The sequence below is a fragment of the Babylonia areolata genome, chromosome 18, assembly GCF_041734735.1.
Source record: "Babylonia areolata isolate BAREFJ2019XMU chromosome 18, ASM4173473v1, whole genome shotgun sequence".
Lineage (NCBI taxonomy): Eukaryota > Metazoa > Mollusca > Gastropoda > Neogastropoda > Buccinidae > Babylonia > Babylonia areolata.
The window spans coordinates 43,879,474-43,891,973 of NC_134893.1; the positions used below are offsets into that span (position 1 = coordinate 43,879,474).

Below are 12,500 nucleotides of genomic sequence, written 5' to 3' on the forward strand. Positions count from 1 at the left end.
ATTGTAATGTATAACACACACACACACACACACACACACACACACACACACACACACACACACACACACGAGCAACCAAAAATTCAGACATTTCTATAAGCGTACTTAAATACTTATTGAAACTGTCCATGAAACAAGAACAGTCAACCGTGAACACTTATCAATATAATACAGCTTTATGCATACTTAGAATAATACTTAGTTAACGGAAACTGTGCAGTGATGGGAAAATTTATGTGAAAAAGACCAGTAAAAAAAACCCCAAAAAACAAACACACACACACAGAAAAACCCAAACCAGTCGCTTCTACCTGTTCCATTGTTCACAATAGCACGGCCAGAAACCACCTGGGCGTCATCCTGAATCAAGAGAAAAACAGCAAACCCGAAAAGAAACGCTTGACAAGGTTGCGGGTGCATCATAACTAAATCACCATACTTCACAAACTCATATACATCTCTTCTCCTCCGAAAAGTTTCCACTCTGGTTACATCACGCTGTCACCACGTTGGCCCTCGGCTACTGGCGGCAAACAGACCAAAGTATGCTCACAGACTGGTGTCAAAAGTGTCATTTCTGATATTCCCGTACAGCTTCTGTAAGTGGCACACGAAGACACAATGAAGCACTGTTTGGATGATTTCTTTTATCAATGGACCTTTCTTCAATGGCAGTCTCGCGCTAAAGGTGTTTGAAAAAAAGTTCTACCATCATCCATGCGGCAGATCCGGCAGGCCGAAGATATCGTTTACGTTACAGACATATCTATCAAAAAAAAAAAATTAAGTGAATTGCCACTGACTTTGACGTCTTGGAAGAGAAATCGAGGCACGAACCAATGAAATATCTTTCAGAATGGTGAGGGTATGCAGCTACAAAAACAAACAAAAACAAAACAAAACAAAAAAAAACCAAAACAAAACAACAAAAACAGCAACCAAAAAAAACCCAAAAAAACAACCAACAAAACCAACCAATAACCCCCCCCAAAAAAACAACAACAACAACAACAACAACAACAACAAAAAAAAACAAAAAACAAAACAAAACAAAAACAAAAACAAACAAAAACAACCAACCAACCAAACAACCAACCAACCAAACAAAAAAAACAAAAAAAAAACAAAACAGAAAAAACACAAACAAAAAACAACAACAGAAGATAAAAAAAAGATCTCTCGTGAAGTCATTTCATTTTATCATCCAGTGCTCGGCAAAGGCCATATCGGTGCTCCCCATGGGAATACTGCAGAGACCAAAATGAAATTATTTCAAAATAAACCACGCACGCAGCACACATGAAACGACTATAAGTAAAGCCATGATGACATACATGAAACCCATATTCAAAAGTGACAGAAAAGCCATTGTGACAGAAAAGTCGTGGTAATAGAAAACCCACTGTGACATGGTCACAGAAGAAAGATTATGGTGAGAGAAAAGCCATAGTGGGAGAAAGGCCATAGTGACAGAAAGACCATGGTGACAGAAAAGCCATGATGAGAGACAGGCCATGGTGATGAAAAGGCCAAGGTGAGAGAAAGGCCATGGTGACAGAAAGGCCATGGTGACAGAAAAGCCATGGTGACAGAAAAGCTATTGTGAGAGAAAGGCCATGGTGAGAGAAGGGCCATGGTGACAGAAAGGCCATGGTGACAGAAAAGCTATTGTGAGAGAAAGGCCATGGTGAGAGAAAGGCCATGGTGAGAGAAGGGCCATGGTGACAGAAAGGCCATGGTGACAGAAAAGCTATTGTGAGAGAAAGGCCATGGTGAGAGAAGGGCCATGGTGAGAGAAAGGCGATGGTGACAAAAAGGCCATAGTGAGAGAAAGGCCATGGTGACAGAAAGACCATGGTGAGAGAAGGGCCATGGTGACAGAAAGGCCATGCTGACAGAAATGCCATGATTACAGAAAGGCCATGGTGACAGAAAGGCCATGGTGACAGAAAAGTCATGGTGATAGAGAGGTCATGGTAACAGAAAGGCCATGGTGAGAGAAAGGCCATGGTGAGAGAAAGGCCATAGTGACAGAAAGGCCATAGTGACAGAAAGGCCATGGTGACAGAAAAGACATGGTGACAGAAAAGACATGTTGAGAGACGGGCCATGGTGACAGAAAAGCCATGGTGACAGAAAAGCCATGGGAAGAGAAAAGCAATAGTGACAAAAAAAACACACCAAAAAAACCCCACGGTAATAAAAAAAAAGAAGAAGCCGTGGCGACATAAAAGCCACAGTGACACAAAAACATGACGACATAAAAGCCATGGTGACACAAAAAACATGACGACATAAAAGCCATGGTGACACAAAAAACATGACGACATAAAACCCATAGTGACACAAAAAACATGACGACATAAAAGCCATGGTGACAAAAAAAACATGAAAAACATGACGACATAAAAGCAATGGTGACACAAAAAACATGACGACATAAAAGCCATGGTGACAAAAAAACATGACGACATAAAAGCCATGGTGACAAAAAACATGACGACATAAAAGCCATGGTGACACAAAAAACATGACGACATGAAAGCCATGGTAATCGAAAAGATATGATGAGAAAATGGAAAATAGTAACGACAGGCACAGAAACAAATCAAGAAAAGGCCATGTTGACAAACAAACCATATAAAACATGCACAGTGACGGACCAGAAATTTCATAACCCACTGAAATAACAGAAAACTTTGTACGCTGTGGAGATGGTCACAAATACTTTGAAATATAAACCATGGAGAAAGACAACCGTTTATTTATTTATTGTTTTTTGTTGGTTTTTGTTTTGTTTTGTTTTGTCTTTGAAAAGCCATACAGAGAGACATAAAAATCACTTAAGGAAAAGCAATGTAGACGCACTGCAAAGAACTTAATAAGACACTGGCAACAACACACAATTGTTTACTGAATACGAGGTGTTCTCATTAATTTTTAACAGCTTAAAAGATAGATAATTTGTATGAAAGTATTATGGTAAATATCCATTGATTTAGCTCTAGCTACTCCGAATTTCAGTCACTAAAGTGGACACGGACTGATGGCTGACATTAACCCTTTCACCGCCAGTCAATTTAGAGTACAAAATTCCCTTGTGGTATAAACACAGAAAAGACAGTGGCTAAGAATAGCCGGGGATTCCCCCTGCGATGTGTAGAAAATGATGGCTTATCCTACCACCGAACATAAAGAGCAGTAGGTTCATGGATAACAGACCAATGAATGGTCACCTTTCAGTGACATGGGTCCTCTACCACGCCTGTGCATAAACGCGAGCTTGGAGGTGAAAGGGTTAACGATAGTTCCATGCTGTCGACGGATGTCCAAGGCGTAATGTTCCCCAAGCATAACCTTCATTTCCAGAAATGGATTGAATAAGCCCTACAACGTTGGCCACACGGGACAATGGCGTTCAAAGGGATAGATTAGGGTTATCCCATTGTCATTTCTGTTGTTGCAGCCTTGTTTGCGGCAAATCAAGAACACATGCTTCAAGACCTGCTGTCTGTCGACCCATCTATTCGTTCTATCATTATCGTGACAAGTGTTCAAGTAATTATTAGTGATGGTGGTAGTCACTGTAGTATGCTGCACTTGCCACACATAGATTTCAGAGACAGTAACAATACTGTACCTTTTGAACACTCGGATGTTTCTGGAACTTCTATATTGATGACATCTCTCTCTCTCTCTCTCTCTCTCTCTCTCTCTCTCTCTCTCTCTCCCTCTCTCTCTCTGTGACTCACTGTCCTATCCATCTGTGAATCTTAGTGTATGGGGGGGAGTGAGGGGGTGCTGTCAGTATGTGTGCGCGCGTGTGTGTGTATGTATGTGAGTGCGCTCGCACGCGAGCGTCAGTGTGTGTATGCATGTGTGTGCACGGATGTGGGTGTGTGTGGAGGGCCGGGGGGTGTTTTCTTCATTATGTATACAGTTCTGCATGAAAACCTTTTCCTTTCATTTATGTGTGTGCTATTTGTAATAGATGTAGATTAGCAAGGACAGATTGGAAGAATAGGCAATGCCTAAAATCTTAATCCTTGAATAAAAACGTTTTGAGTTCTGAGTTCTGAGTTCTGTCGCGGTGGGGTGCCGCGGGGGACTCTCCTGTCCCATGTGCCTCGCAGTTCCACCACCCGAAGGCAACAGGAAACAGGAAACAATCAGTGATAATTAATTCAGTCAGTGGTGGTGGTGTGTCCATCGAGATCGATGATGACCATCGTTGTCATCCAGATGGGGGATGGGGGGAGGGCGGTGGTGGGGTGGGGGGAAGGATGCTCATGAATCTATCTGTGAGTGCGCAGATGGCTGAATAGTCCAATCTGCGCACGAAATGTTCGCTGACAGTTGGGGCAGACAAAGACAGGCATATCATTGTCAGGGAGCTTGTTTGCCCGTGACTTTCTGGCCTGCCTCTTCTCAACAGCTGCAGCAGTCCAGGATGACTGATGACTTGCGCGATGAGTTTGTTTAAAGTGAAGAGGAGTTGCGCAACGTCGACCTCACTCTCTCGTCCGGGTCCACCAATTTCCAGTGGCAAGACTAAGTCGAGACGACTGGAGGATGAGCACGGATGCAGTGGATGTGATTAAGTCAATACAACAGAAGGGCATATCAAGCTACAGAATTTTTGGGGGGACATTCTTTTTTTTCTTGAATTTCATGACAGCTGGAGGATAACAAGGATGGCTGGCGATGCTGCTGCTATGAGATCCGTCTAGGTCTGAGATAAGGTGACAGGGCAGTACTGCACGCTTCTCTCTTGGTGTGTTCCCCGAACAACCAGGGGCGAGATCAACAGCTGTGCGAAATGGACGACTCTCGACGTACCATGCGATACCATCTGAGGCGAGAGCATTCTCAGTTCTGGCAGGTGACAGCTAGAAGCTGGGAGAGAGAGAAAGATAGAGATAGAGATAGATAGATAGATAGATAGATAGATAGAGAGAGAGAGAGAGAGAGAGAGAGACGCTTTGATGTTTTACTGTCATTGACTGTTCAGTCCTTGGAGAGAGAGAGAGAGAGAGAGAGAGAGAGAGAGAGAGAGACTTTGACGCTTTGATGTTTTACTGTCATTGACTGTTCAGTCCTTGGAGAGAGAGAGAGAGAGAGAGAGAGAGAGAGAGAGAGAGAGACTCACATACATGCATACATACAAACAAGGGAAGCTAACTCACATACATACATACATACATACATACGTACATACATACATACATGCAAGGGAAGTCAACTCACATACAAGGGAAGTCATTTTGGCTTGAACCGGAAAAACTCCAATGAGTCGTTTCACTAACTACATAACTGATCCAGAAAGTTCATGGGAATTTAACTGCTCTGTTACGCCCAAAGACACCGGGAGTTAAGCTGGAACGAAGCCAGTTAAACAACTCTCAAGCGATATTGGAAAAGTAAATGAAAGATAAATTTTGAAGAACAACGTGTTTGCTGTGCTGGTTTATTGTTCAATATTTGTCTCCCTTCCCCTGAATTAGATTTTCAGTCATACATAATGCATTATTTTCGTCTGTTCTCTTCCTTCCAGTCTTGAATACACGCTGTCTGTGCTTACATTAGTCTTCAGTCGTTGCTGTGTGTACATATAAAATGAAGGACATGTGAACGGACTTGAAAGTGACGGAAGCTACTGTCCTTCTAGATACAAGAGCAACTGTCACTGCACTTAATCAACTGCTGTGTTTGTTCCTTTTCTTTAGTAACCCAAGGATTTAATTTAGATCAGTTAATAAATGTGCCGAAATAACACACACACACACACACACACACACACACACACACACACACACACACACACACACTCACTCACTCACTCACACACACACACACACACACACACACACACACACACACACACACACACACACACACACACACACACACGCACAACTGCACGCACAACTGTAAGCGAGCACACACATTTCAACAGACGGAGAGAAAGGGAGACTGAGGGAGAGAGACTTTCACAATTTACACACATACACACGCGCTCTTAAACACGCATGAAATACAGAGCATAATGCGAAGGGGTGTCAGCTTGGTTCATGTGGAAAGACGTTTAAACCTGTGTCAAATGGATTTGCTGGTGCGACAGGGATTGTGTGTTGTGTACATGGCGTACGTTTATGAATGGTTGTGTTTTTGGACTATGATATTTATGTGGAGGGTAAGGGGAGGGTATTACATACGTTTTGTCTTTACCATGTTATATCTATCTATCTATCTATCTATCTATCTATCTATCTATCTATCTATATTAGCCTTGGTTTGGACTCCGTGATTGGCTGGTCTATGAACATGAGTTGAATCGGATCGAATCGATATTTGTCGACCTGCCTTCTGACAACGTTTACAACTCTGTGGCGAAACTTGTACTTGGCTGATGCTATGGAAATCTGGATGACTTATTGGCCTTTCAATTCTCAACCCGCAAGAGAAAGCAGTATACTGTTATCATCTCCTGTAGGATCTACCCCACCACTTCCCCCTTTCGTCCATATATCAAAAGCAGATAACTTCCCTTGAACAGTTTCAGCTCAGGCGCATAAAAGATAATCCCAACACTGCTTCTGGGGCTCCTTGAGTGTTCGAGTACAATCCAGCAAAGCAATCGTCACGTGAAAAAAGAATTTTCTCTGCAGTCAACCAAACTTGCGTTGAAATCACTCTTTCGTCTCAAGGATTCTTCATTTCATTTTCCGTTTCTCTTGTCGGGACTGCGATGCAACAGAATAGCGGCCGTATCTCCCTGGCGCATACCTTAAACAACTCTCCTTTTTCAGCGATAGACAAAATCCCCCTCCCCCACCACAACTCTTGTTCAACAACAAAAACAACACGCACTTTCATGCCTTGACCACTTTCAAAATGTGTAAGACGTTTTGAGGACGCAGTAAAAGTTGACCAATCAGGGAACAAAAGACCTTCCTTGAAAGGAGGGCGCTTTCAAACACCGTGGACCACCGACCAACTGTTGCCTGTTGACGCCAGTGAGGCGCCATAGCAAGGAAGCGTGAAGATGGCTCGCTGCTATCGGAAAGTCTACAGACCTGAGTACGGTGTGGGACGATCATGGTTTCCTGACCAGCATCCGCGCTCATCTCTATCTCTGCGGCCCACACGTTCCGCACTGGACTGGCCTTGCTGAATGGACCCATCTGCACATCGCGTTCTGTCATTACGCTTCAGCAGTGTGACAGTCACTGTCCGCGGCGGTGCTCGTCTTCCTGGGTGACAGTGTGACGGGTCAAGTAGTGTTCCCCACAGGCCGACAATCTGCACAGCCATCACTAGGATCCTTTGTCCAAAACTCCAGGGGGTCATTCGGCAACTTCTGTGGGTCAAAATGGAAGCCTGTCGACAATAATTATATTGCATGCATTTGTGGCTCGTGTGTGTGTGTGTGTGTGTGTGTGTGTGTGTGTGTGTGTGTGTGTGTGTGTGTGTGTGTGTGTGTGTGTGTGTGTGTTGGATTTGACAGCGAAGGTCACTGGAACCTCCCTAACGAAAACTTCCGAGCGTGCTTCGACCCAACGCGTTCCCTCATCCCACCCCACCCCCCCCATACCTCCCCCTGCTCAAACCTTAAACAATCAGTCAGGGATTAGGTTTCGTGTTTCGTGTCGGTCATCGGTGATTGATGTGTACCATTCTGAAATGACCCACTGATGTCACAGTCAGTCGGTAACTTGACTGATTAATGTTTCATAAAAAAAACGGTTTGTTTGTTTGGTGGTCAGATGAGGGCGCCGGGGCGGAAATAAGGAGTTGTTTTTATTTTTTCCCGACCCATTAATTTTGAAAATGACCCTTTGTGGTGAACCGGTAAAATGACCAATGGTGTCCTGAACCAAATCCAGACTCTGGTCAGTTAATGCATGTCATAGTACAACTTGATTTAAGTAATGCTAAACTGCGTGAAAAAAAATGGACGTCAGAAAATGAGGACTGAGAGGGTTGTCAGCCAACACAATGTTTACCAGTATGAAAAACGGTCTTTAAAAAACAAAACAAAAAAACCCCATCGTATTCGCAACATGTTCAACAGATATAAAATTGAACCTTATATTCGGACTGCGTTGCGTGAAGGCGGAATGCGCGCTTGATACACGATCATCCGAGAACCTTCAGTCTGACTCTTAAGTCATGGCGCAGGTAAAAACGAACCACAGAGGCACTGATTTCATCCCGTGCAGTCAGCAGTCATCAAAACATCGATGAAACCATTCAACATCAACCTTTCAGTAATTCAGTGCATTGCGTTAAATGATGGCGAAGTAGTTCATATTCCAGTTGCGGAGATGAAAGCTGATTAAAATGCGCGTGCGTGCGCGTGTGCGTGTATATGTGCATGAACCTTGAGTCTTCAGTGAACCAACTGCCGGTACCGTCTATGCAGTTTCATACGAATCCCATTTTCAGTGACAGGTTGTTCACATCATATACTCTGGGTGGCAGTGTTTGCTCAACGTACGGTTTTGTTATTTGCCTACATGACAAAGTTCCACTTTCCAAGAGGTGTCAAAGAGGTGTGGACGAGACGGTCAGCACTGCAGCACACCTTAAGCTTATTTCATTTAATTAAAATGCATTCAAAAGTTTGCTTTGTTTTCTGTGCATATTTGCGAAGCAGCAGGAAACACACACACACACACACACACACACACACACACACACGGCTGTGCATGCACAACCTATGTACTGACTGTCATCCAGTGCCTCCAGGCTGGAGCAAGGGCCGATAACCACGTCATCCACGGCGATGTCGCTCTCGAAGCCACTGCCCACCACCGCCTCCAGGACAACCTGGACACACACACACCACAACACAACACGATGGGAAAAATGCGTTGTGCCCAGTGATCAATACAGTACGTATAGCGATGTGGAGGCTAGGCAATACAATGCAATGCAAAACAACGTCACAAAATACGTTACAATACAATGCAATTCAATACAATGTAATGTGATGTAAGTAAATACCACACAAGATATCAGAGAGAGGATGCGATACCAAAGTTAAGGGCGAAAAAAAACAAAAGAAAAAAATCAAACAAAAAACGTTCACTCCATGGTGATAAAATGTTACCATTTCAAACGATGGCAAACTAGCTACTATACAGCGATGATCTATTCAATTGGTGACACATCTTTTTATCTGTAACTAGATATGTTGATTTCAGTGCATATTTCAACTCTTTCCGGTTTCGATCAGGTCAACCAGCGGACGGAGTGACGAGAAGAGTAATGATATTGATAATCGAGAACCGTGTAAAAAGTAAATGACATACAGAAATACAGATAAGAGGTATAACCAACTTGAAACAGCGCAATACCGTATAAATAATCAATTTAATCAACTTCAGTTTGGCTTGTGATTTTTACGAGTTTTAGTTCACCAAACAGGAAAAAGTCCTGGTGATTTACAATGAACCGCGTTGTTCTTACGATGTCATTATTGCCACCTTCTCTCCTCGCGTGTCCCATGCAATGATCTTCCCCCTGTCAGATATGAAGATCGATGAAATGAAAAGTTGATTTTTGTTTCATTGGAATCCTTGTGCGTTCTCTCCCCCCCTCTCTCCCCCCTCTCTCTCTCTTTCTCTCTCAGACACGGGAAATAAAAGACACATCATTAACAGATGTGAAAATCTGACAGAAAATGGTTTTGGAACAGTTTGGTTGTGTCAGGATGCTGGTTGAGTAGTTTGTACAGCAATTCAAGGATAATGTTCACATCGTGGTACAAACAAAACTTGGCACGCAGAGACAGAAAACAGTGACAGCCATACGGTAAAGAGTTCTTTATTGTTTTTACCGAAACAAAAATCTAATTATTCTATTATACATGAATTCACGATAAATGCCTTGATTTCCAAATGAATGAACAAAGACAGTGGATGTCCACCTGATGTAATCAAGTATCCGAGCTGTCCAAAGTTATTTAGCATGGTATTTCAGTTTCTCTTCTTTATTTTTCAGTTGAAAGTGGAGTGCGTACAGAAAAACAACAACAACAAAACAATAAGATATGAATATTCAAATTCACGTGAACACCTACTGGAGTTTTAATGTCTGCTCGCGCTTACATGTTTGTATGACTGCAGACGAACTGAACGGGTCATTAGGGATGGTTAGTCAAATTCACTTCTCTCAGTACTAAGTCCAGAAAGTCAGTGCGGTTTGTGTGTGAACACATGCATGAACCAAAAACCACCCGAATCGCACAGGGATCGAACCATGATCCGCCAGGTAGCTTGGCGAATAACCTACCCACCCGATCAACATCACATTGTAAATACGCTTTACCTGTTTCTGAAAAAAAAGAAAAAAAAAAAAAAAGAATCAGGATGTTGGAGAAACCATGAATGCATTGGCGTCTATTGTGTCAAATAGATAAACAGTTTAAAACGCATCAGGATGTTTGGATAAACCGGGAAGTCTTCTGTTTCCTTCAACGTCCGGTTGGACAACACTTGAAGATGCTGGACAAATCGGGATGGAAACAATCTTTCCTATGTAACAAAATGTGATTTTGTGTTTCGTCGTGGTTGTGTGTGTGTGTGTGTGTGTGTGTGTGTGTGTGTCTGTGTGTGTGTCTGTGTGTGTGCGTGCGTGCGTGCGTGAGAAAGAGAGAGAGAGAGAGAGTGAGCGCGCACGCCAGCGCGTCGTTGGAAAAGTGAACTGCGCAGTTCTTTTCTGGCACGCTAGCTAATGGAAGTTGTCGCACTTCACAACTAACTCCGCGTGTTTCAACACCGATTCAACCACCACTGCCTGGTGCTCGACAGTGACTCAAAACCGGACGTGACGTGTACACCAGATTTTCTGCGCAGCCCACGAGCAAGGGGATCATATCGATAAGAGCCCGATGGCGTCAACGTCTGTCTCCTGTCTGTCAATACAATACTCGTCTGTGATTATTCCCCCCTCTTCATCAAATCAATCGGAAATGTGATTTTCTATGATACTGTTGCGTCATACTCGCAAGTTCTGAATTGGCAAAAACAACATCGTTGATCACCACAGACAGCCATGTTATGTAGAAACTTTGCATAACCGTCACTGACGCAACGGGAAACCGTCAGACCGGCGACTCAGTGATGCAAACAATGGTCTATTCTTGTTGCGGTTTCCCGTCTACTGCCTTGAGGACCACAGAGCAAACTGAATTATAATTCTATGAAACGTGTGAATCACCCTTTCTGATAATGGACAATGCTCTTTCGGTGATGGGAGGAAGACTCGAGAGAAAAAGGAAGGGGAGAGAGAGAGAGAGAGAGAGAGAGAGAGAGTCTTTATTTTCCAACGGTGTGGAGTTATTAGCACATTGGCCGAACATTTTCCCCGTTTTGTAGGCACAAAATCACTATGCACACACGCGAGCACGCGCGCGCACACACGCACACACATACACACACACACATACATATATTAAACATTATAAGTGTGTGTGTATGTGTGTGTGTATATGTGTGTTTGTACTCAATACAAGTATAAGAATAACGGAGAGTAAATTTGCGGGAAATAACATCACTAATAAGTTCAAAAGCGAGAGTGAGTAACACAGTGTGTATGCAAGAAACTTAATATTTGTACGAGGGGCACTCAATGTTTTCTGACCTGGACGAACTACATCACACCGTAGATCAGTTTCGTAATACTTGTATCAAAAACTTTAATTGATTCCGTACAACCAGTTTCATTCCATGTGACATAATGTCCGGTAAGGGTGACAGATTTTCAGGCACCTCTGCTGACCTTTCGCGAAGGGATTTTCAAGCCATGATGTATTATAACTACTGCTATGGGAAATCATTTCAAGAGTGATTTCAAAGTTTTTGTTAATCATTCTCCCTCCAAAGCCACTGTTTTCAGGTGGTCCACACAGTTTCTGTTTGACCAGACAACGTTGGAAGACGATGACCGTTGTGGTCGAATGGCAGCAACCGTTACTCCAGACATAGACACTAGTATCTTTAATATTCAAGTGTCTATGCTCCAGAAAACCTCTCTAGGGTAGAGTCCCTGATTAAGAAGGACCCAGAAAGTGACATAGGTATACGCTGTAAATACAGGAGATCATGAGGATTTGATCGGGAAGTCTCACTCGGATTCTTCACTGCCCTATGCACATTTACTTCTCAACCTCCCTCTTTACCAACATCTCTCTCTCTCTCTCTCTCTCTCTCTCTCTCTTTCTCTCTCATTCATAGGCAACCCTCCTTGTTCAGACTGTATTTGCTTATGTCATCCACTAAGGAACACGTTAATAAACAGCTAGCAATTTACTTATATAAAGCCTCAAAGATTAGAAATACAATATGCAGTTGAGTGTGTGCTAGTTTTCCGCTTTTTTTGTTATTATGTGTGAATAAGACTAAATGCAGATAATGAGTGTTTTTTCTCATTTTCAGGTTACAACTGTGTTATGTTACATATCTGAATATATCACCTCTGTAATGTTTGTTTAC

At 43.0% G+C, this 12,500-nt stretch overlaps 1 protein-coding gene across 2 annotated transcripts in view; it reads right to left on the minus strand.

Moving 5' to 3' along the window:
- LOC143292008 (MAM and LDL-receptor class A domain-containing protein 1-like) overlaps positions 1-12,500 on the minus strand; it is a 75,838-nt gene that overhangs the window by 16,110 nt on the left and 47,228 nt on the right. For both annotated transcript variants that reach the window (XM_076602164.1, XM_076602165.1), the window contains one exon: positions 8,733-8,832. In XM_076602164.1, the coding sequence (XP_076458279.1) occupies positions 8,733-8,832 (100 nt within the window). The remainder of the gene's footprint in view (positions 1-8,732; positions 8,833-12,500) is intronic.